The 26,597-nt window shown below is 42.8% G+C and overlaps 1 protein-coding gene across 6 annotated transcripts in view; it reads right to left on the bottom strand.

Moving 5' to 3' along the window:
• LRCH3 (leucine rich repeats and calponin homology domain containing 3) overlaps nucleotides 1-24,593 on the bottom strand; it is a 122,921-nt gene extending 98,328 nt beyond the window's left edge. For all 6 annotated transcript variants that reach the window (XM_082251318.1, XM_082251317.1, XM_082251322.1 and 3 more), the window contains exon 1: nucleotides 24,167-24,593. In XM_082251318.1, coding sequence (XP_082107444.1) covers nucleotides 24,167-24,401 — 235 coding nt within the window. In that variant the 5' untranslated portion in view covers nucleotides 24,402-24,593. The remainder of the gene's footprint in view (nucleotides 1-24,166) is intronic.
• Nucleotides 24,594-26,597: the final 2,004 nt, after the last annotated feature.

Consider the following 26,597-nt stretch of genomic DNA (forward strand, 5'->3'; position numbering starts at 1 on the left):
ACATATCTGCAGCATTTGTTCATGCATGGTCCCTTCTTTTTTGGAATGAAATACCATGTTTGCATGATGCCTTGGTGGGCTATAATAACCAAATCAGGATACCTTCTTTGCTGTTGGGATCCTGCAAACAACTTAGGAAAAGTCGGATTAGACACTTTGACAGCAGCCCGATCTGCCATTGCCAGATGTTGGGAGTCCGCCTGAACCACCGTCTTTGGCTGCCTGGGCTTGTGAACTGAACAATATCAAAATATATGAAAAGCATGATTGCCAGAAATAAAGCCAAATCTGAATCTCACAGCTTCATGTGGATGGTTTGGTATTATTTTTGCGTTATTCTTCCAATTTTGCTTCTCATTTCTACTACAGCTTGAATACATAATTACTTATGGGATCCTGTTATGTTGATGTGCCCTCCAACTGCTATTCAGTGGCCATTTCCCCCCCTTCTTTTTTTTTCCTCTCACCATCTCCTTTTCAATTCTCTTTTATCCTAGGGTTGTCACATTTTTGGGCCCACCATTCAGGAATGGACATCCACATTGGTAGACGCTATCTCCTCCATATTCTAGATGGGAACCCTGCCTACTTGGTTTAGGTTACCATACCTAGTGTGCATTTGGTTAGCTTCTGATATGAGGATTATTGTCCTTCCTCTTTGGTATACTATGATCACATTGTAATGGTTTATACTGACCTCAGTGTAAAACACTAAGCATAAGGTTGCCTGTTATGGATATGTTTGTACCTTTCTGGTTCATCATGGACATTGTTCTTTTGTACATTAATATCTGCAAAACTTAAAAAAAAAATTATACATAAAATAGCTGGACGTCATTCATTTTGTAATTTAGGCCTCACATGGGGCACACTACAGTATATGCCCATGCAAGGCCCGTGTTTACCCACCCAGGTGTCCTGTGCATCCCTGTGCAGGCAGTACCACTGATGTCAAAAGGGACAAGTAGTACCATTGATGTCAATTAAAGTTGTACTTTAAAATGAAATCACAATGATAAAAAAAAAAAAAAAAAAAAAACACTTTCACTTGGATTGGCCGCACGAATATTCTCAAAATGACTATACTCCCCCGGGTATTGTTTCTCCTGGAGATGATCTCTGTGGCCCTCCCTAGACGCTTCTTTGCTGAACTCAAACACCTCTTTTTTAAATTTGTATGGGGGGGGGGGGTTAAGAGAACTTGGATAGCTGTTAAATTGCTGCAGAAGTCTAAGAAAAATGGCAACTTCGGCCTGCCTGATGTCCTCCGGTACTATCGGGCTATTGCCCTCCGTTTGCTGGATTGGAGGTTTTCGGGCTTCCTCTAAAATGTGGGTCACCTTGGAAAAGACGATCGCAGGCCGCAACCTGGCATACGCCCCCTGGGTGCCAACTGAGAACAGAGGCCTGTCACATTGGGTTTCGCCTTTAACTTCCCACTCGCTTAAAATCTGGGAATACCCTGAATGCTTCCCTGTCATTGGCACCACCCAGTTCCCCACTGGCCCCGGTTGGGGGCTTCCCGCGGTTTGATCCTGGCGAGCAGCTGTTCTCACTTGGCTCCTGGGCGAGGGGCGGCGAGGTCAGTCTAGCTCGTTTTCTGTCTAATGGGGTCTTGGTCCCCCTGGCTACACTGAGGGACCACTATGGCAGTTTTCCCTTTGACTTCTGGAGATACCGCCAACTGACACTTTGTGACATCCATTCGGCGGACGGCCCAGATCAGAACCAAGCTCACTGGCTTTGAACACCTGTGGGCAGCCCGCGACCCGCAACCACATTTGATCTCGGTCTTCTATGAACTTCTGGAAGCGGCTGCGCCTTCCCCTAAGCCATACTTCATTAGAGCTTGGGAGCGGGACTTGCACCTTGTGTTTACCTCGGAGCAACTCTGGCGACTGTACTGCCTGACACATTCCAGCTCAGTAGACTCCAAAACACAGGAGAATAATTATAAACTGTTCACAAGGTGGTATCGGGTCCCTGTGACTGTGTCTAGATTTTGTTCCACTGTCTCAGATGGCTGCTGGAGGTGCTGCAGGTAGAGGGTAACGCTCCTCCATGTCTGGTGGGAAAGCCCCCTGATCAGGCCTTTTTGGGAGATGGAACGGAGACATATCCTGGATGGTCTGGGTCTCCTTGATTCACCGGAGCTTTTCCTCCTGCATGCCCCTCCCGTACCCATCCCAGGTTATAAACGGAGTGCTCTCCCACATTTACTCAATGCTGTCAAACGCCTCATACCCATTTACTGGAAAAACCCCCTCGTGTCTCTAGCAAGGCGGACTGGCTATGCAATGTGAAAGAGATCATGGAGACCGAGGAGTGGATTGCTGTGTGTAGGAATGCTCGCAACAGGTTTTATTTACCCATTTTTATTTTTTTAGGGCACTATGCTGTGGGCTCACCCTGTGGCGGTGGATCTGCATGCCCGTTATGCTGGACTTTAATGGCTGTTTTGATACATGGGGGGGTTGGGGTTCCCCTCTCCTGACTTCACGGAGGGGGGAGTTGAGGGTCAATTGGGGCCGAATGCCCAGACCTAGGGGAGCCCTGCTGCCACGTTGGTTTGTGTTGGGCTTGGCCACTGCCCCGAGACTAGGCATTTTTACTGCATCAGATTGCGCTTTAGTTTTTTGTCTTCTCTGATGCTGGTTTGTACGGATTTGTACATTGATGCTTCCAATCGCCTCTTGTTATGTTGCTTTCTTGTATTTTTGTTGATATCGGTTACTTGCATAAACTTAAAATAAAGTTTATACAAAAAAAACAAACAATGATAACACACACAGATTGCAGAAGTAGACATCTCCTAAATATGGGATACATAAAACATCAGTGGTGAAGCCAATTCTTCCCAAAGTCACACATCAATGAAGATTACCTGTGTGTAACAAAGGAGATCCAAGTGGTTGTACTATAAATACACATGTATCTGGAAGGTCCAGTTTCTGATGAGTCAGTGTTGTTGTAAAACCTTCACCATGAAGACAAAGAATGCTACAAGCAAGTTTATGAAACTGTGACTGTAAAGCAGTCAGAATATTTTACAAATTATTAAATATCAATTTGAGTACAAAAAAATTGAAGTTTAAAAAAAAAAAAAAAAAAAAAAAAAGGAAACAAATGGGAGTATGGCGTATCTTTTTCTGACATAAACAAATCCACCAAAAGCAAGTGACCGATTAAATTACTAGGCTAGTGAGAGAGGGCACCAAAGGATGTATAACAACTTTTGAAGGTAAAGGCACCAATTGCATATGATGTAACTTCTTCAGGAAAGCTGCCCGTTGTATTCTCTGGTAGCCAGACAGCAAGCCACTAACTCCCCCTGCCTGTCTACAGGTGTCTCCTTGGCAAGCCAGCTGCTAAAAGGAGACACCCATGTGTGCCTGCTCCCAGCCAGTGCTGTGTGGGTCCAAAACACACGCACATAGCCCAGCAAGCCACACATCTGCTCCCTCTAATTCCTCCTTCTCCACCCAGCATTTAGCTGACAGTACTATAGCTATCGATATGCAGATGTACCAAAGGTCTTCAACACATCTGCGCAAGTGTGGAATTGAATATAAGATCATTGTCTCCAAGATGAAAAAAAGGAGGAAGTGCTGTAGCACAAAGTATCTAACTGTAAGAGAGGTAGGGGGCTGAAGTAATGCGCAAATTTGTTTTTTTTTGGGGTGAAGGCCTAATTTAATGCCCTGGAAAGGACACAAATTAAAATAAAAATTTGTGATTGGACCAGTGTTAATTTTGGAAGCAAATTTAGATTTAGTTTTAGTCAGTCTTTTGACTGAAATGTCATTTTAGTTTTAGAGGCATTTTAGTCATCTGCAATTGTTTTAGTCGTATTTAGTCGATTAAAATCCCCAGTACATTTTAGTCCACTAAAATCTAAAGGGTTTAGTTAAATTGTAATGCATTATTTAAGAATTTCTCTACAAATTTCCAAACTCATATACTTCTGGAGTGAAAAAATCTAATAGGTTATTTATGGTTTTAAGGTTTGAACATGCACTACAGACGCAGATTTAAGTTTTGTTACAGTAGAAGAGGAGGCCTGTAATGCACAGTGCTCAGGATGCTAGTGGTCACTGGTAAGAGGCAGCTTGTAATGCACACAGTGCTCTAGACAGACAGTTGTCTGAAGTGTGGCCTGTAATGTACACACGCACAGTGCTCTCTGCTCTGGATGGTCGTTGGGAATGGGACTCTCGTTGGGAGACCTGTACAGCACAGTGCTGCTCTGGACAGTCATCTGAGGATTCGGAGGCCTGTACTGCTGGCTGAATAGTGAGGTTAAGTGAAGCACGCTACGGACTCGAGTCGCTTGCTTGCATGGGCCCTACACAGGTGGAGCTTAGTGGAAATGGCACAGACAGTCCACGATACGCGTCGAGTTCAATGATGTTGTGACCATATCTATATACTTTTATACTGTTGATTATCAAGAATTATGAATGTTGTAATCTCAAATACTCCATTACCCCAGGACTTACCACGTTTGGGATCTTTGAATACTGGAATTGGGATCACTTACCATTTTTTTACCTTGTCAATAGAATATGTTTACTACTCTACATTCTAGGTCATGGTTTTTTATTTGCATGTACATGTCAATTAAATATGTTATTTTTTCCTGGAAACCGTGTCATGTCTCTCACTCAAAGTCCCGACCTCTTCTCCTTTTTGTACTGATTAGGGATAGAGACGCACAACATATCCCATCGTGCGTCTCATTTAAAGTCCCAGCTCCCCCCTCCTTATGCTATGTTTTGGATCATTGTCTTGTTGGAAGATCAATCTTCGTCCCAGTCTCAGGTCTTTTGCAGACTCCATCAGGTTTTCTTCCAGAATGGTCCTGTATTTGGCTCCATCCATCTTCCCATCAATTTTAACCATCTTCCTTGTCCCTGCTGAAGAAAAGCAGGCCCAAACCATGATGCTGCCACCACCATGTTTGACAGTGGGGATGGTGTGTTCAGGGTGATGAGCTGTGTTGCTTTTACGCCAAACATAACGTTTTGCATTGTTGCCAAAAAGTTCAAATTTGGTTTCATCTGACCAGAGCACCTTCTTCCACATGTTTGGTGTGTCTCCCAGGTGGCTTGTGGCAAACTTTAAACAACACTTTTTATGGATATCTTTAAGAAATGGCTTTCTTCTGCCACACTTCCATAAAGGCCAGATTTGTGCAGTATACGACTGATTGTTGTCCTATGGACAGAGTCTCCCACCTCAGCTGTAGATCTCTGCAGTTCATCCAGAGTGATCATGGGCCTCTTGGCTGCATCTCTGATCAGTCTTCTCCTTGTATGAGCTGAAAGTTTAGAGGGACAGCCAGGTCTTCGTAGATTTGCAGTGGTCTGATACTCCTATTTCAATATTATCACTTGCACAGTGCTCCTTGGGATGTTTAAAGCTTGGGAAATCTTTTTGTATCCAAATCCGGCTTTAAACTTCTCCACAACAGTATCCCGGACCTGCCTGGTGTGTTCTTTGTTCTTCATGGTGCTCTCTGCGCTTTAAATTGACCTCTGAGACTATCACAGTTTTTACCTTGTCAATATAATAGGTTTACTACTCTACATTCTATGTCATGGTTTTTTATCTGCATGTACATGTCAATTAAATATGTTATTTTTTCCTGAAAGCCGTGTCATGTCTCTCACTCAAAGTCCTGACCTCTTCTCCTTTATGATCCAAAACATAAAGCAAAATCTACAATGGAATGGTTCACAAATAAACATATCCAGGTGTTAGAATGGCCAAGTCAAAGTCCAGACCTGAATCCAATCGACAATCTGTGGAAAGAACTGAAAACTGCTGTTCACAAACGCTCTCCATCCAAACTCACTGAGCTCGATCTGTTTTGCAAGGAGGAATGGGCAAAAATTTCAGTCTCTCGATGTGCAAAACTGATAGAGATATACCCCAATCGACTTACAGCTGTAATCGCAGCAAAAGGTGACGCTACAAAGTATTAACTTAAGGAGGCTGAATAATTTTGCACACCCAATTTTTCAGTTTTTTATTTGTTAAAAAAGTTTGAAATATCCAATAAATTCCGTTCCACTTCATGATTGTGTCCCACTTGTTGATTCTTCACAAAAAATTACAGTTTTATATCTTTATGTTTGCAGCCTGAAATGTGGCGAAAGGTCGCAAAGTTCAAGGGGGCCGAATATTTTTGCAAAGCACTGTGTGTGTATATATATTACACACACACACATTTTATCAGAGAGACTCAGTTTGCAAAAGGATTATCACTAAATAGGCAAGTTGAACATACCCTTTTTTTTTTTTCTTTTGGTCAATTTTTTTCCCTTTCACAGAATTGTAAATGTGGGTGTTTTCCTTGAATTGAAAACAGACTTGATACGAAATATTTAACATCAAATATTCATTTTTCTTTGTACATGGTAAGCACTTCAAGTGCCACATCATTAAGCTACAGAAATGTGTCAAAAGGTATTAGACACCATGAAAATATAGACATTACGTTTCCCTTATTCATGCCTCAGATCACACTTCACCCAAGAATTAGTAATAGATTTAAAAACAGTTATGTCTTCATGAGAACAGCAAATATCTAAGCTAAAAAAAAATAAAAAAAAAAAAAAATGCATGACTGACAGGAAACAAGACAAACCGAAAACAAGCTAGGAGTTTCACTGCAGGTAGTCTATCTGGTTCTACATACTGTCATGTATTGTAAACGCATATCTATACCTCAAACTTTTTTTTATAATTTTTGGATAGAATGAGGAAAGCTTAGAGCCTGTTATGTGTTACTTGTAACTGGGACTTGGATAGAGAGATTTCCCTTCGCTTCTTGCTGTGGGACCTCCTTTTACAAGGCAGGAAGTGAGGAAAACCTGCCAAAAAACTAACAGAGGATTTCTAGCTTTCCCCTAAACACCCCTAAACACTAAAAAATATATATACTTCTGTCTGTGTTGCTGATAAAGAGATTTCCACTCCCTTCCTGTCCCGAGGACAACCTTTTCACCAGAAAGGAAGTAAAGGAATCTCTCCAACAGGGCTCCGATAGCAATAAAAATGGAAGAATTCGAATCCCTCCCAACTTTACTCAAAGTTTAAAAAAAAAAAAAAAAAAAGTGTGGGTTTAAATACCTTTAAAATTTAGGACCGATCTACTTCACTGGATTCCCAGAAAGAAGACATTCTACCACTCACATGAGAGCTTCTAACCACATGGTGTAAACAAGCCCTTAATGTATTGAAATAATAATGTAATATTTCCAACCGAACGAAAGCTCAAGACAGAGTTACGCAACAAGTTATTTTTAAAGTCCCCAGAAATTTGTAGCATGTGTAACTGTAGCCTAGGGTTTCATAGACCTTGCTCTTGTAAACACTAGTCCTCTTTTTTACAAGATAACTGCAAGGCTTGCTGCTTAAAATGTTAAGGTTCACAGCGGACTACAGAGGTTCCGGGAATATATTGTTTAGCATTAAGATCAATTAAAATTTCTACCAGTACTACAGCTTTGTTTTGGATGAATTTATTATGGGGCCTTCACCCCCCAATTCTGTGTTCGCACTGAAAATCTTTATATAAATAACTGAACAAGATTATGTCTACCAGTATCATATGAGGGCTCATGTACACCATATAAACAGCAATATATTTGGCAAACAAAAAAAGCCACACACTTCTAGCTAGGGCAGTTCATATCAATATTCTAGCTAGTAGTTAGAAATACAATACAGAGAAAACATTGACAACCGATTTACATTTTTCATTTTTTTTTTTCCATCAAATATTTTAATTGTAAAGTCATTTTCTGTAATATAGAAGTAAACAAATACAATTTGTTCCATACAAAGCTTACAATTACGTGAAGGTATTAACTGTTCATTTGGTCTATTCAGTCATTACACATACTATCAGGCATCCAAGATATAATAAATATCATTGAATGGGTAGTAACATGATAGGATATGGTACAGCTGTGAATTTTGTACAGTAAATTATAGTAATGTAGCTGTAAAACATGCAATGTGTAACAGAGGCTGTATCTAGATTACCCGGGGTTAGTCAAGGGGACCATAGTTTTTGAAACGGTTTAGGGCATCCCCTATGGTGTCAAGCCAGTTCTTCTCTTTCAAGAATGTTATTAAAAGGAGAAGTATAGCCAAAGCTTTTTTGGCTATACGTCTCCTATGAATCACAGGAGTGCAGTTAGTTCTGCACTCCAGTGACCCGTTTTCAGGTGACGTCACAGACCCAGTCCAGGCTCTGAAAACATCCGACCAGGTCAGAAACCCAGACCGGCAGCTGGCTCAGCCTGCCAGTGAGCCTCTGAGAGCCTGACCCAGCTGCTCTTGCCCCCTGCACAGCCCAGCGCTCCAGTGAGGGGGAAGAGCAGAGAGCCGGTGACTAAAGGCCGTACACACGATAAGAAAATCTGCAGGGAAAATTCGTCCGACTACCGATCTGCCGATTTTCGGATTGTTAGTATGGTGCTTGGAAAAGCCAACTCCGACTTTTCGGCTGACAAAATCCTGATGTGCAGGCTATAAAATTTTTGTCGTCCATAATACAACGTCCAATTTTCATCTCATTAGTAAAGATTGACAGAAAAAAATCTTAAGAGCAAGACTAGGCATGCTCAGAGAGGAAAGAACACATACAAAGCAATCCAACACATGACATCACTTCTGAAGTAGAATTCTGTCGTACAGGAAAATTCGTATGAAAATAACCTCTTCACTTTCCACATCAGACTAGCATGCCACAAAAAACGGACGACAGATCGTTCGATAATCTGATCGTGTGTACGGGGCTTGACAGTCACCGGCTCTCTTGGGTCTGAAGACAGAGAGCTGAGCGATCATCAGTGTTTGATCACTCAGTTCTCAGTCTTATGCCCCATACACACGTGCAGATTATCTGAAGACTTTTGTCTTCAGATTTACCTTTTCTATGTAGTGCAAGGGCCTGCCGGATTGCATACAAATTGAAAGTGTTTAGGTTTGACCTTATATGATATGGTTTTGGTAAGTCTACAGACAAGTCTTCAGATAATCTGCACGTGTGTACGGGGCATTAGAGGTGCAAGGGACAGCTGCAGTTGGGATTGGTGCTGCAGCCATCTAGTTAAGTATGATTGTTTATTTTTTTTTTTTAATCCCATGCTTCTCTTTTAACTGTATGTTACCATTGCAAAAATAAAGGAGAGGTGGGAGACAAACAGTGCTGAGCTGCTCATTTTTGGGGTAAAATAGCAAGATGATGATCAATATTTTGGACACTGAAGAAATCAAACTGTCTGGAAGTAAACTTAGAAGTGGAATTTTAGGATCCATAGGCCACACATCCAAAATATTTTAGTTATGAATTCTGCTAGAGGATGAAAAATGATAAACAAATCTAGTAATGCTTAAAGCAAAGCGCTAAGACCTCGTTCACATGGGTGTACCTATCTGTGCACCAGTGCAAAAGGCTTGTCCCTAGAGGAAACAGCTGCATCTGCATGCAAGCAGTCCCATTCATGTCTATTGGAATGCAGCGGCTGCAGAGACACAGTTGCCCCTGGTCTCAATTTGACACCAAATGCATGTCCTAGAAGGTACACCGTCTGCGTTTGGGGACCCGCGCAGCTATGAGCGACCACCCAGCCCTCACTGCCCACTTCTGGGTTTAGGGCGCACACACGCATGCCCCCTGCTGTAATAGCACACAGCGGGAGCCTATCAGCAAGTCCCAGCCAATGATTCAAAGCCGGGACCTGCTGATCGGCTGCGTGCAATCACAGGCCAGGGCTCTTGTGTTAATAAACACAGAGCTCTGTACAGAGGGATCAATCTGTCAGTTAAAAGCAGCACACGAATTACACAAATTTTAGGTACATATTTGCCCCTTCATCACCCGAAATGTTAACCCCTTCCAAACCAGTGTCAGTACAGTGACAGTGTATAGTATCACTGATCATTGAATAAATGTCACTGGTGATAGTGACAGTTATTCTCCCCCCCCCCAGCGACAGTTAGTGTCAGATTGCCAGCTGCACTAATCGCAGACCAATTTTAAGCCACTGATCGCCACCATTCGCAGTATAAAATACATTTTTTAAAAATTCCAGTAAATACGATGGTTTATAGGCGCTATAACTTTCACAAAAACCAAACACTTAACTGGGATTTTTTTTTTTTTAATCAAAAACATGTTGCAGAATATATTTTGGCCAAAATTTATGAAGAAATGTCATTTTCTTTTTAATATATGATATATATGTTTTATAGCAGAAAGAAAAATGTTTTTTTTTTTTTTTTTTTTAATTTTCAGGCTTTTTTTCATTTACATTGCAAAAAATAAAAAGCCCAGTGGTATTCAAATGTCACCAAAAGAAAGCTTTTTTTTTGTGGAAAAAAAGGATTTATATTTTGTTTGGGTACAGAGTTGCATGACTGTGCAATCGCCAGTTAAGGTAGCGCAGTGTCGAATAGCAAAAAATGGCCTGGTGATGACGAGGGTAAAATATTCTAAAGCAGACACACAATATAATACTCAATTATTTAGTATAATATAAAAGATGATGTTTGGCTGAGTAGAGAGAAAACCCATAGGTCACCCTTTAAAATTGCATATGCCAGTGGAACGCCCTGGCTATGTAATATTTGGGAAGATTTTCCCTAATTGTTCTGGTCACTCCAGTCATTCTGGCTGCAATGCTACTTTAATATCATACTCACACCAGATAAACTACAACAATTTTATGGTTAGTTTGTTAAATGCATCTTATAGCATAACAAAACAGCACAAAGCTTATTTCAAATAGGAAGCAATGACATGGAATATTCCACATTTCATTTTATCACACAAAAAGGAAACATGTCTTAGTGAATGAACAGTGAATTACACACATTACTAGGCGGGCAGGTGGAAGGATGTCATTGTGCTCACCACCATTTCTTCTTTCCCCTCACACAATCATTTGCCAAAACATAGTGCAATCAACATGGGAGCTCTGCCAGCTTATAGTTTCAGTGTGAAGCTGGCATACTGACCGGATATCAGACAACAGCTGCACATCTGTAGCTGACTGAGCTGAATCGCAAGGATTAGCAAACGTGCCAAATCATTTTGGAAAGGAAAGATGTGTATTTTTAATTCTGCATTTGTTGTATTAGCTGTTTGCCATATTATGGAACTGCTTACACATAGCCTGCTGTATTCAACACTGTCACAAAAAATATATTTTTTAAAATAACCACCACCACAAAAAAAAAGGTATGCTTGCAGGTGTTACAACATATTATAGATTTTTTTCACTTTCATAATAGCACACCTAAGGTCAACCCCAACTCACATAACCAACTTAAGGAAGATGCATGATAACCATGCCTGCAAACCCTGTTTCCATCCACGCTATCAAAGCTTTGTCCGTATTATGCAAACCTTAACCTTGGCGCTGGTGGAGAAAAACATTCCCTCCCTATTCTCCTTTGCCTTCTTCGATCACAGTGATGCTGCAACTCATTACCCCCCCCCCCCCCCCCCCGGCCAGACCCTGGAAAGCCGGAATCTTTTCCCTAACAAACTGTTTTTAAGCAACACACATACAATGCACCAGGGTGGATTTGATTTAAAGTAATTGTAAAGTCACTTTTTTTTTTTAAACAACAAACAGGTTATACTTAACTCCTCTGTGCAGTTGGTTTTGCACAGAGTAGCCCTGATCCTCCTCCTATCGAGTGCCCCCACAGCAAGCAGTTTGCTATGGGGGCACCCGAGCCGAACTGCAGCCCGTGTGCCCACTCAGACACGGAGCTGCTATTCAGCTCTGCCCCCTCTCTCTCCTGATTGGCTGACAGCTGCGGAGCCAATGGTGCTGCAGATTTGTCCCAGCCAGTCAGGAAGGAGAGTCCAGGACGGCCGAGGGACTCATGGATATCGCTGGAGAGAGATGTTGCTCAGTTACGTTTTAGAGGTGCTGGGGGGGGGGGGGGCTGCTACACGCCGCAGAAGGTTTTTTTTATCTTAACGCAAAGAATGCATTAAGATGAAAAAAACCTTCTGGTTTTACCACTCCTTTAAATTAAGTTGGTTTAAAATCACTAGTAAAAGGCTTGATTTAAATCATCATTTTTAAAGAGCAACTGTCATCACTGTCCTGCGGGGCCTCTTCCTCTGACCTGCTGTTGATTTACAGACAGTTCTTCTAACTATAATGGGACGGCTGGTAATGTTGCAGTGACACAACAAGGTGAGGGACATGGCGGCAGCAGGTGACTAGATGCACGCTAACAGGCGCTGCCATGATGGATCTGAAATGACAGGTGTTCTTTAACAGAAAGGACTCATTCTTGCTGTAGTTCGTATCAAAATGTGTGACTGCATCAATGCAGTGTGTGTTATCTCAGCTTGCAGAGCTTGGATTCACAGAATGAGTTTACCAACAATGTAAATATTGCAGAGTATACATCCTCATGCTACATAACTAAGCTCAATTTCATTCTGAATAAACTAAATTATTAATTTACCTTAAATAGAAAACCATCTTTGGATAGATTTTTTAACTCCAAAAGCATTTTATTAAAAAAAAATATATATATATATTTTTTTTTTTTTTAATAAGATGCTTTTGGAGTTAAAAAATCTATCCAAAGATGGTTTTCTATTTAAGGTAAATTAATAATATATATTATATATATATATATTTTTTTTTTTTTTTAAATCATCGAATGGCTGAATGGTAAGGTGTGCCACTATAAGACGTTTGCACATCTTGTTCTGGGAGGTGTTGCTATTACCACAACTTTTTTTGGTGGTCTTTGTTTATACTTCCTTAAACAATCCTGCAGGGCAAAACAAAACTTTAATTATAATGCTGGCTCCTGCAGTTGCGGATGCTTACCATCCCCATCATCATCTTGCCACTCTGTTCAGCCATGGGTGCAACTTGCTTCTTACTCATTAATAGTGCTGGGTGCCTGAGCAGCCAATTACCAAGCATCAAAGGGAAGGAAGTTAATCATATGCTCTTCCCCTTCACAAGTTGAGATAAATGGAGCTTGCACCACACATACAGTGGCTGCAGTGGTGCAGGAAGCATAAATGACAGTCCTTGACTACCACACTTCAGGTCCAACAAGAAAAAAAAAAAGCAAACTTTACTAAAGCTACTAAAATGATGCTTCTCAAACAAAGATTTTTTTTTTTAATGTGGTGCAACAATACAAAACGAACACAACCAGACCCCTGCTTTTGCCCTCCCAGCTATTTTTTTTAAATCAACTTAAATACAACCTAAGCCCTGCTGACATCATTTGGGCTAAAGTTTACATATGAACAATGGTGTAATGGGAAGAAGGGGGTTTTGTGATAATTAGATCTTACAGAGGGTTAAACTTGTATTCCTTTTTACAATACACCCAACACTAAATTATGAAATGAAGGCTACAACTGCTGCAAAAAGATATAAACGAACAAAAAGCAGAACAATGCCATCACACGAAGCTCAGCCCTGCAGATAGCATGCAGGAGAGTGAGACTGGGTGATCAGCTGAGCTCTTCCATCACTTTGACAGCTGCTTCACTGGTCAGTTTAACCACTGCTATCCCAGTGTCAAAAGCAAACCTGAGATGTCACTTTGACAGCCTGGTCCTGCAGAGTGCAGGACATGGCCAGGGTGACAGAGTCAGGAGAGACTCCCTACCCCAGTTGCATTCCCCCACCACAGCACCCAGGGCAGGTGCTTCTTCTGCCTCGGTGTTGTTACTAGCAGGATCACAAGATGAAATTAAGCAGAGAAAAACCTAAATAAATAGAAACACAACCAGCACATCTTGGGACTGATATATATTTTGTGTTCTTTAAAAGGAAAGCTCTCCTTTAGAGACAGTGACTTTAGGAAAACAAAAGCCGATGACAGACAAGAAGTGCAGGCACATCCAAAGTAGTGTCAGAGCTTGCCCCTACCCCCCCCCCTCAACATTCCTTTTTTCTCACCACAATTATAGGCTGCCTCACTGGTCAAGAGGAATGTACATGATCAGAAAGTGCTGAAGATGTTATTGTCAGAATAGCTCAACCTTTGGCAATGCAGGAGGTAATGAAAGCTGCTGCAGGTAGGTGCACCTCTGGGTGCTTGCAGATCCTTATTTACCCGTGACAAAGTCTCTTCAGAGCATACCAGTACTTTACCTGTCCAGAGCAGAAATTTAAAATTCACTCACCCAAGTGCAGGGATGATAAAGAGTGCATACAATACATACCTATAATGCACTCCCAATTATTCACTGAAGTCACCTTGCAAAATCACAGTATAAAAACCAAGCCAAAGCTGGGGCTTGCACAGGCCTACTGGATATTTCTCTGGCAGGTAAACGAGGCCCCAGTGGAGCAAAAATGAGAATATAAGTATATGTCTCATTATCCCTCCTGTTCTAGAGTGGAGAAAGTACACATTTACAATAAAGGCTAACTCCGGCAGCAGCCAGGTAACCAAAGGCCTGTACCCTCAGTACAGACCAGCAGCTGCAGAGAGGGTTGCAATGAAGTTGCAATGCTTTGCAGGCTCTGCTGTAAAAAAAAGTAAATAATAAATGCAGATTTTTTTTTACTGCAAATGTGGTTGCATTTTTCTATTATTTTAGCAAAAAGTAGACTAATAACAGGCCACATTCTTTTAGTGATCTAGCACTTTGAAAGTTTAAGGCTGAATTAACACTGCAGCACGGAGCAGCTCACAGCTGGGGTCCAGTGCGTCCCTGTTCACTGTTTCCGGTCCGATTTCAGTCCAAATTTTTTGCCTGAAACAGACCAGAAGACGCACAGAACTCCTGTGAAATTTGCACCGGAGCCACTCCAGAGATATGTGAACCGGCTCCACAGAGAGACGGTCACAATCTCCTGACACGGGGAAACCTGCATCCAATTCGCAATAGTGTGAAACCAGCCTAAAGTTTGCCAACAACTATGCAAAGCTACGGCATTTATCAGTTTAACTTCTATCTAATTTAGAGCCGCACGATTGATCGTTTAAAAAAAAATAAAAAATTGCGATCCCGATTCTCGCCACCCCCCCCCCCCCCCCCCCTCACTATCTTAAAATTACATATCCTCGATTCATACAAAGCTGTTCCCTGCTCACTCACAGCTCACAAAAAAAAAAAAAAAAAAGAGCCTCATTGTTAAGGCTGTGAGATAACTATAATCACAATGTTTTACAAGGTATCATTTAAAGGCTCCGTTCACATCTAGGCGTTTTGGGGCGTTTTTGGGGGCGTTTTTCTGCTCTAGGATCAGCTCTCAAAACGCCCAACAAGACAAATCCTATTCATTTCAATGGCCCCTGTTCACATCTGAGCGTTTTGACGCTGTATACAAAACGCCCAACGCTCAAAAAAGTACATGAGCTTCTTTTTGGGCAGATTACAGGCGTTTTCCATTGATCTCTATTCAATCTAAAAACGCCTGCACAAAAATCGCGGTAAAAATCGCGGTAAAAAACGCCGCAAAAAATCGCGGTAAAAAACGCGCGAAAAACGCTACGCTCAGGTGTGAATGTAGCCTTAGTTCCTTTAGATCAAAGGAATGAACTTCCGTCTGTAAGTGAGGGCAGTTTAACCTCTTAAAGATTAAGCCTTTTTCTGACACTTGTTGTTTACAAGTTAAAATCAGTATTTTTGGCTAGAAATTTCTTCGAACCCCCAAACATTATATTATATTTATAGCAGAGACCCTAGAGAATAAAACTGCGATTGTTGCAATGTTTTATGTCACATTGTATTTGCGCAGAAGTCTTTCAAGCGCAGTTTTTTGGGAAAAAATACACTTTAATTAATTTAAAAACAGTAAAGTTAGCACAATTTTTTTGTATAATATAAAAGATGATGTTACGCCGAGAATCGTGATCTTTACTCCAAGCAAAAATTTGTGATTCTCATTTTATCCAGAATCGTGCAGCTCTACTAGTCAGTTATGACTTCATAGTACAAAGCTGCCAGTAAATATAAATTGCACAATCAAACTAACATATGCAGTCAGCGACATCAGGGGTCAGAGAATCTCTCTTTGCTTCTGTCACTGACTTCTCACAAAAGGTGTTTTTTTTTTTGTTTCAGGGTCCATTCACACTAGCGCGACTTTGTCAGGCGACTTGGTCGCCTGACAAGTCGCGGTCGGTTGCCTGCCATTTGATTAGCACAGGACCCGTTCTAATAGGAGCAACACAAGTCGCTCCGACTTAGAAAAAGGGTCCTGTACTACTTTGGGGCGACCTGGAGGCGACTTGCATTGACTTCAATTATATGAAGTCCATGCAAGTCGTGCCGAGGTCGCGGTGCACTTCACAGGTCGCCCCACCAAGTCGTGTCGCCCCTGTGTGAATGGGCTCTTAAACACATTCCTATCTACTGTGGCAATTCAACATAACCACAACACAATGTCAAAATATACTCATTTCTGTAAAGCACTAATTGACTCTGCATCCAAAAAAGAACATCAAATCTGTGCCCATGTCAAACTGTGGTACAGACAAAACATGACAAAAAACCCTTATTCAGGATGGGCACATCGAAATTGAACCGGTTTGGATGTTTTACACAAAGACAATGCAGAAACATGAGGATTTTTTTTCCTGAAGAACGCCATACGTTTTACTTATCAGCTTCCTTTTTTCAGTACAGAATCAAACATATTTTGAATTCTTTACCATTTGTGTGCATTTACCCAGATCATGTCAAAAGGGAGTGTACTTTGATTGTGTACTTATGTGTTATAAACACACTTGAATGCATTGGTAGAATGCATGATAGGACAGAGCCACGGATCCCCCCTTACCAAGCTACTGTTTACTTTGTTTCTCTCATTTTACACTTTATAAAATTTTAGTACTTCTTAACCACTTAAGCCCCGGAAGATTTTACCCCCTTCCTGACCAGGGTTTTTTTTTTGCGATTTTTTACTGCGTGACTTTAACGGACAATTGCGCGATCGTGCGACGCTGTACCTAAACGAAATTTACGTCCTTTTTTTCCCACAAGCAGAGCTTTATTTTGGTGGTATTTGATCACCTGTGCGATTTTTTGATCATGTGCTATAAACAAAAAAAGAGCGTCAATTTTGCAAAAATAACATATTTTTCACATTTTCTTATATGAAATTCCCAAAAAAAAAAAAAATGTAAAAATCTACATTTTTTAACATTTTCGGCCAATTTGTTTTATGCTACATATGTTTGGTAAAAAAAAAAAAAAAAATCGCAAAAAGCGTATTTTGATTGGTTTGCGCAAAAGTTATCGCGTTTACTAACAAAGGGAAAGATTTTTGTCATTTTTGGTGTTTTTTTTAACGAGTAATGGCGGCGATCTGCGATTTTTTTTGCGGGACTGCGACATTGCGGCAGACAGATCGGACCCTTGACTGACATTTTTGACACTTTTGGGGTTACCAGTGACATTACTGCAGTAATCTGTGCTATACATATGCACTGTTACTGTAAAATGACACTGGCAGGGAAGAGGTTAACTGTATTGGAGAGGAAGGGGTTAAGTGTGTCCTAGGGGCGTGCTTCTAACTGTGATGGGACATGGCTACTACTTTAAAAACAGAGATCAATGGTCCTACATAGTAGAACCATCTGATCTCCATTTTTACACAGAGGAGAATGACAGGCGGCTTGTTTACATTAGCCGCCTGCCTTTCTCCCTCTCTACCGACAATCGCCGTGTGACCGGCGGACATCGGGTCCGTCGGTCACACGCACGGACTCCTTAGTGAACGAGCTGGGGCGGGCACTCGCCAGCTATTGGCTCACAAGCCGGTGACAGGCTAGTGACGTATATATACGTCACTTTGCCTGGCCGGGGCTGACCACCGCAGTATATGTACTTGCGGCGGTCGGCAAGCGGTTAAAATAAACCAGTAGAGATTAATTCAGCACAGCACAATATAGGTTTCCTTCACAGAAAATTCTGCTAAAACACTTATACTGTAGATCCCATGTGCAGCTTCAGAATTCCAGGCTAAACATAACTAGTTTAAAAACTGTCCGCTCCCCCTCCCAACACCTTTGCTGACTAACCTGTGTAAAAATAAATGTATGTACTTACCTATTTTCAGCCTGTTCCATATCAATCACAAGATCCAGCTCCCCTGTGTCAGTCAGTGGCAGTTGAAGGGGAGAGGAGGGAGCACCAACAACAGATAGGCCATAGGAGTCTACATATGACATCACAGCTCCGGGCTTTACCAGCCATTGTCCAGAACTCTCACCATTCCCCTGCAGCAGACCCTGTGACCAGACTGGCGCGGGTTGAAAAGAAGTAAATACATCTTTCTTACACAGGTTAGTCAGCATAGGTGTTATGAAAGGAGAAGGAGCGTTTTTTAGACTAGTTAAGTTTAGCCTGGAATTCTAGCAGATAAACAATACTCAAGTTCAACTGCAAGTTCAGCTTCTGATGGCTGAAGACCAGTGCTCTGGCACTCCCACACTAAAGACAATCCGATCCGTAGTAAAGCCGGAAACTCAGTGTAGTCTGTAAAATCCGACATTTTATTAGCTACATACTGACACATCCTGGTAGCAAGGTAACGTGTTTCGGCTGTAACAGCCTTCCTTATAGGTGCTATGGGGAAGGCTGTCACAGCTGAAACTTGTTACTAGTGTGTTTCAGTATGTAGCCAATGAAGGTTCAGAATTTACAGACTACATCAAGTTGCTGGCTTGAATACTAGCTTTATTTCACAGCCATCTTGATCCCCCTCCTTGGAGCTGCATGTCACATAGTTCAAAGCACCAGCACGCACACATGGTGTTTACAAGTCACTTTTAATTGCTTTGAAGGCAAACCTTATGTGTGTTCTGCTTTAAGGCAGTGTGTATGTTGGTGCAGGCAGCACCCTTATATCAGCCTGTTGTTCCTCATAGGAGCATGCACAAACCAAGTTTCTCTAAAGGACCCTGCTACCCAAGCAGCTACCCTTACAATGGAAAGTGAAAGCAGTGATGTGGGTACCAACTGATTCCGTAGAAGGAAAAAACTATCACACTAAAAAGAAGCAAAGAATGTGAGTGCCAATACCAGCAGTACAAATAGCAAAAAAATATAGACTTTAATATAGCTTTAGGCATATCTAAACCCAAGAAAAGGAACTGAACATATATCGCAGCTTAAGAATCCATTCACACCTGGGTGTTTTGGAATTACCATAGAATCCCAGAACTCGGACTACAAATCACAAGACGCTGGTTCGGGTACCATTATTTTCAATGGCACCCAAAATGTGGTGCTGTTTTTATCGTGATGTATTGTGTGGCAAATTGCATAGCGTGAAGCTTGTTGCCCAAAAAGAAGCAGGAGTTTCTTTTCAGCGACAAGCTTCACGCCATGCGATTTGCTGCGTGGTAGGTGTCATTAAAAATAATCGCACTTGAATCTGTGCTTTGCGATCGTAGTGTGTTTGAAGATTGCGGGCAAAATCGCAGTGATTTTGCTATGATCCCAAAATGCCAAGTGTGAATAGAGACTAACACACCCCTCTGCATAGAAAATGCTGTACAAGATGTGTTTTATTTTCGACCTACTTGTGTACATAAGCCTTAAAATGGATATTGTTTGACATTAGAAATAAGGTATAAAAATGATTTACATTGGAGACTAAAGCATCAATCAGAGCCTATGATATTCCTCCCAATACAAGAAAAACCTCCACAGAAAAAGTATTCTTTATTGCTGCCAGTCTCACTAGTGAGGATAATGGATAATTAAGGGAATGTGAGAGAATTCCAGTGCTAGTCTCAGGTTATTCTACCAGGAAGGCAATGACATAGAAATACTAGAGCACAACAAAGTGTGCTAAACTGTTTATATCAGACACAATTGGTTTTCATTTTCCTAAACAATAAAACAGTGAGATGTGAGTCCCGGTTCATACTACCGCGACTTGTCAGGCGACTGGTCAGCCTGACAAGTCGCGGTCCATTTAGTGCTATGGGACCCCTTCTAATAGGAGCAACACATGTCACTCCGACTTGGAAAATAGTTCCTGTACTACTTCGGGGAGACATCGGAGCGACTTGCATTGACTTCCATTATGTGAAGTCCGTGCAAGTCGCACCGAATTTCACAGGTCGCCCTCGAAGTCGGATCGCCATAGTTTGAACCGACACTGACAGGTTGCTAGAACACATTTTGCTCCAGAATGTCATATTATGGTTTTCATTTATCCACCACAAAAAAATCAACCAGTGATCAGACTGTATTAAACGGAATGATTTAAAACTAATTACTGCAGGTAAAAGTGACCATACAATCTGATTGTACATTCTCATTTAGAAGCATCATACACCTTATAATCTGTACAGTCTTCCCTTACACCTACCAACAAGTACGTAATGCAATGGCCTGCCTGAATGCACACAAATTGATTGGATTGAGTAGCTCCTCCTATTACATTTAGTTTTGGTTGAACGGTCAGATTGTAACACGTATAGTGAGCCTTGAGTCTGCCATCAACTATGTAGTACAAGTACCTGCCTGATTTGATGCAAACTGAATGCCTTGTTTGAAGTGGTTGTAAACCTTTCCACATACACAGTGAGGTGACTGGCCTCAGGTGATACACAGAGATGAAACAAACCCTACATAAGTTGTAAGTCTTTACTTCTCTACATCTGTTCATAGTGCTCAATTTTAACCACTTCCAGCCCGCCTTCCGCAGTTTTACGTCACTACTTTGACATTAAATACCGGTATTATGGCAGCAAATAGCTGCTATAACCCCTGTGTTTTTCTACTTGGCTGGTGGTCCTCTTTCACATAACAGTAGTCCCAGTGGCAGATCACTTTTATGGGCGGCAGGAGAGGTGATCCCCCCCCCCTTCAGCCGCTTCCCGGTCATTTTCCCCGCTTACCGGCCTGGTCCTTAAGTGTTTAAAGAGGAAGTAAAGTCTAAAGAACAATTTGTACCTATAGTATTGTAAGGCTTACCTATAGGTACTGTAAATATCTCCTAAACATACTGTTTAGGAGATATTAATTACAGTGCATGCAGTCGATGACATTATCAGCGCATGAGCTCTGAAGGAACGGCCACCCATGCTGTTCCTTCAGATACCTGTGCCATGAATGATGGCCGTCCCTCGCATGAGCGGGATTGATGTCATTGCGGCCCTGGCCTGTCACACAGCCGGAGTTCGGGGAACCGGAAGGAAGACCGGGAGAAAATAGACGCTGCCTCCAGTGACTACATCCCTTTGCTGGAGGGCTTCGTTTTCAGGTGAGTTTCACATAATGTGCTAGTATGCAATGCAGTCCTAACACTTTCTAATTTGAATGTCTCCACAATGATACAGGGATGGAGACGCTGGGCATTACCTGCTGGTGTCTCACTTAAAGTCCCACATAGCATATATTATTTATACATCTTAAGGCCCGTACAAACGATAAGAAAATCTGAAGGGAAATTTCGTCAGTTTTCTCGATTTTCGGATTGTTAGTATGGTGCTTTGGACAGCCGACTCCGACTTTTCGGCTGACAAAATCCTTTTGTGCAGGCTTTATAATTTTTGTCGTCCGTCAAAACAATGTCCGATTTTCCTCTCATTAGTACAGATTTTGACAGAAAAAAATCTTATGAGCAAGACTAGGCATGCTCAGAGAGAAAGGACACATACAAAGCAATCCAACACATGACATCACTTCTGAAGTAGAATTCTGTTGTACGGAAAAATTCGTATGAAAATAACCTCTTCACTTTCCACATAAGACTAGCATGCCACAAAAAACGGACGACAGATCGTTCGGTAATCTGATCGTGTGTACGGGGCTTAACACTCCCCTTCCCCCAGACTGACAATGTTGCTGTCTGCTGTGCCACCGGTGCTCCTCCATCCAGAGTTGTGTCTCACTAATGCTCCTTTCACACACTCCGTCCGTTGGACGGAGTCCGTTTTTCTCAGCGGGGGATCGAGCCGCCGATCCCCCGCTGAGCAGCAGGAGGACAGCTGTGTCTCCGCGCTGTGTGCGGAGACACAGCTGACAGTTCCCCAAGCATCTCTATGGGGGAAATCGGATGTCAATGGACCGTCAGTCCGTTCTCACCCGATCCCATCCGATCCAATGGACGGATTGAAAATAGGGTTTCCATCCGTGCAGATTTGACGGATCGGGTCGCATGTCAGCGGACATGTCTCGGCTGACATCCGATGCCCCATAGGAATGCATGGGGGGACCGTTCAGATCCGCCAAAAAAACGGACAGGCGGATCTGAACGGTCCGCCTGTGTGAAAGGGGCCTAATACATCCAACACTCCCCTTCCCCCAGACTGACAATGTTGCTGTCTGCTGTGCCTCTGGTGCCCATTCCTCCGGAGTGCTGTGTCACTAATACAGTAGTGAGTTACTGGTCAGATCACCAGGTGAAAACAGGAGGGGAAAAAAAAAAGCCAAAGAAAAAGAATGCCGCAATATACTATATTTTTAGGTTTAATGTGGCCTATGATTGGCGGTGTGCAGTAATGGCTTCTGGCAAAATTGCTTAGGTGGGTTGGGTCTAGGATCTCGAACACACCTGAACCCATCTCTACTGACTATGTAAAAGCCCACACCACTGTGCCAAAACCGCGCACGTTACACGTGGTTGTGACGCATCGCCATTAAAAATGAACAACGCTGGGTATGAGGAGTGTGTAGCTTAATTTCTTGCCTACCGCCCCATATACATTTAGGCTCCGTTCACATGTCAGCGTATGGATCGCGGGCAGAATGGCCGCGATTGAGATTATTGCAAATCGCGGGACGCCTGTGCGTTGCCCGTGATTTGCAATAGCCCCCCAAACGCTGAGCGATGTTGCCGCGATTTCCGCCTGCCGAATCACGGTAACATCGCGCAAAAAAAATCGCGGAACGCAATACGCTCCAAAGAAGCTCTTGTACTTTTTTGGGCGTAATGCGTCCCACGATTTTTTTTTGGTTACCGCGATTCGGCAGGCGGAAATCGCGGCAACATCGCTCAGCGTTTGGGGGGCTATTGCAAATCACGGGCAACGCACAGGTGTCCCGCGATTTGCAATAATCGCCGGATCGCGGGCGGAATCGCGGCGATTCTGTCCGCGATCCATACGCTGACATGTGAAGGGAGCCTTACTGCGTAGCGGTGGTTCCAGTGCGCAGAATCACATATAGTTGCAAACTGCTCCAGCTGTGATTGGACACAGCAGGAGCAAATCAGCGGACCCAATATCAGCCAGGACCCGCTGATCATTCTAGACAGAGACAGAACGGCAGTCTAAACAAGGCAGATCGCCACTCTGTTAGTAGGGAAGACAGAGATCCTGTGTTTCTGTTAAGAAGGAACTCAGATCTTAGCCTTCCCATGGTTAAAGAACTCCCTAGGGACACATTTAACCCTTTGATCACCCGACGTTAACCCCTTCCCTGCCAGTGACAGTGCCTATTTTTTAGCGCAGATCACTGTATTGGTGTCACTGGTCCCCCCCAAAAAAAGTATCAAGTTTTAGTTGGAGTCCGATTTCTCCACCGCAATCCCGCTACAAGTCACTGATCGGCACGATTACTAGTAAAAATATAAATGAAAATGACATAAATCTATCCCCTAGTTTGTATACACAATAACCAATCAATATACGCCTATTGGGATTTGGGTTTTTTTTAACCAAAAAAATGTAGCAGAATACATTTTTGTCTAAATTGATGTATGGGTATGTTTTAAAGCAAAAATTAAAAAAATATATATTTTTTTTAAATTATCGGTCTTTGTTTATAGCGCAAAAAATAAAAAATCTCAGAGAGGTGATTAAATACCACCAAAAAAAAAAAAGCTCTATTTGCGGGGGGGAAAAGAAAAGACATTGATTTTCTCTGGGTTCAGCGTCACACGACTGCGCAGTTGTCAGTTAAAGTAACGCAGGGCCGTATCGCAGGAAATTGTCTGATTATAAAGTGGGGTAAAAGTTCTGAAGTGGTTAAAAGGGGTGGTCAGGGAGCGGTAAAATCACACGCAGCCCTCCCTGTGAATGAGCCCTATTGGAGATTGTACAATCAGGATGTATAGTGTATGGGCAGCTTAGCCCTGGGCCTAGGATCACCCATTCTCCATCCAGTGACAGCTGGGCGGACAACCCCTCTGTCACCTCACCCACAGCCCTCCCTCCCCCACCTTACCGGCCTGTGTGGTGTCACTGAGGTCCTGGCGGACGGCACTCCGCGGAAATTCTCTCAATTTCCTGCCGCTCAGGTTGAGGGATCCGGTGACCGCCGCCTCCTCCAGAGCTCTCTCCAGGGAACGGTTCCACGCTGCGGGGCCCGCACTGGGAGCGCTAGGCACGCCGTGTCCGTTAAACACCGCCGCAGAGTATCCGGGCACGGCCGAACCTTCGGCCAGTACCGTGGCCGCCATCACACCGACTCCGCACTGCGCCTGCGTTAGCACACTGAGGGGAAGCCACAGACAGGGGCGGGGACGGCTTGTATGCAGTGCAGTCTGTGAGGAGAAATAGCAGCGCCCCCCTCCCCTCTAGATGTGTGGCTGTGGTTGGGGGAAACTATTGCTCATTGGTGACACAGGCCGCAAAACTAACACACCACAGCCTTCCTAGGGCCCGGATGTGCGACTGAGCATGCGCGTTATCGGCGTTGATGTCAGTAGGAAGGTCTGCCCACATTGCTGTCATGACGGAACCGCTCATTTGTCAAGCCGAGCACCGAGCAGGCGCTGGGGACTTATTGATGTAGTCGTATGTGTCAGCGGTTGTGTACCATTTTCCTGGAGCCTCACCGGAGATAGGTGTCATAGCTACATACATGACTTCTTTTCTGCAGCTCACGTTTCTTTTTATTGGCTTTAACCACTTTAGCCGTGGAGGATTTGGCTGCTCAAAGACCAGGCCCTATTTTGCGATTCGGCACTGCGTTACTTTAACCACTTTACCACCGGAGGATTTTGCTGTCTTACGTCCAGGCCACTTTTTGCGATTCGGCACTGTGCGACTTTAACTGACAATTGCGCGGTCGTGCGACGCTGTACCTAAACAATTTACGTCCTTTTTTTCCCCACAAACAGAGCTTTCTTTTGGTGGTATTTGATCACCTGTGCGATTTTTACTTTTTGTGCTATAAACAAAAAAAGAGCATAAATTTTGAAAAAACAATATTTTTCACATTTTTTTATATGAAATTCCCCAAAAAAATGTAAAAATCAAATTTTTTTTAAATTTTTGGCCAATTTGTTTTCTGCTACCTATGTTTGGTAAAAAAAAAATCACAATAAGCATATTTTGATTGGTTTGCGCAAAAGTTATTGCGTTTACTAACTAAGGGAAAGATTTCTGTCATTTTTGGTGTTTTTTTTTTTTAACGAGTAATGGCGGCGATCTGCGATTTTTTTTTTTTTTTTTTTTTGCGGGACTGCAACATTGCGGCGGACAGCTCAGACCCTTGACTGACATTTTTGACACTTTTGGGGGTACCAGTGACATTACTACAGTAATCAGTGCTATAAATATGCACTCTTACTGTAAAAATTGCACTGGCAGGGAAGGGGTTAATTTTATTGGAGAGGGAGGGGTTAATGTATGCCTGGTGCTTACTAACGTGTGTGGGGGGAGGTGACTGAGTGACACAGGGACAGATTGCATGTTCAGCTATGCTGAACCCTGCAATCTGACCCTGCCTGTCACTTAGGAGATCCGCCCGCTTTGTTTACAGCCGCTGCTCCTCCCCTGGCCCGACTCCCGCTGTGACTGAAAACAGCGGGAGCGAGCCTCCGGCAGCGCGCGAGCGCCGCCCACAAGGGGAGGAGTCCAGCGACGTAGGTCTACGTCGCTGGACGGAATCGAGCCACTTTGCCGCAGTACAGTCCCAGTGACTGGTCGGCAAGTGGTTAATGGACAATTGCGTGGTCGTGCGACGATGTACCCAAACGAAATTTATGTCTTTTTTCCCCACAAATGGAGCTTTCTTTTGGTGGTACTTGATCACCTCTGCAATTTTTTTTTTTTTTTTTGCATTATAAACAAAAACAGAGCGACAATTTTGAAAAAATAACGGAATTTTTGTAAAATCTTACCGTAAAATTCCTTTCTCTGAGTCCTCCGACAGTCGCCGCCCACTCATTCAGTCTTCACCAATGGGGTATTGACTTAATCTCCACAGGAGTAGCTAGGCATAAGACTTGTTAAAAAACAAAGCATTTACATAGACACACATATGGGGGCTGTCCCACTGGTCCAATACCCCCCTGCAATCAGGCATCCCAACTCAGTTTGGTAGCAAGCAGTTACGTCCATAAGAACCCCAAGAGAGGGGCGGGGGCGACGACTGTCGGAAGACTCAGAGAAAGGAATTTTACGGTAAGATTTTACAAAAATTCAGTTTTCTCTTACGTCCTCTGACAGTCGCAGCCCACTCATTCATTCTTCACCAATAGGGATGTCCCAAAGCAGTGTAGACATGAGGGGTGGGAAACGCAACCGTCAGAAAGACAACGCAGTACCCACAACAGAGAAAAGAACCTTACATGAACAGAAAGGAGACCCTCTGGATAACAAAAAAGGCTCAACAGGAGCAACAACCCAGGAAAGCAAATAAACAGCCC

This window comes from Pelophylax lessonae, assembly GCF_965119305.1.
Source record: "Pelophylax lessonae genome assembly, chromosome: 3".
Lineage (NCBI taxonomy): Eukaryota > Metazoa > Chordata > Amphibia > Anura > Ranidae > Pelophylax > Pelophylax lessonae.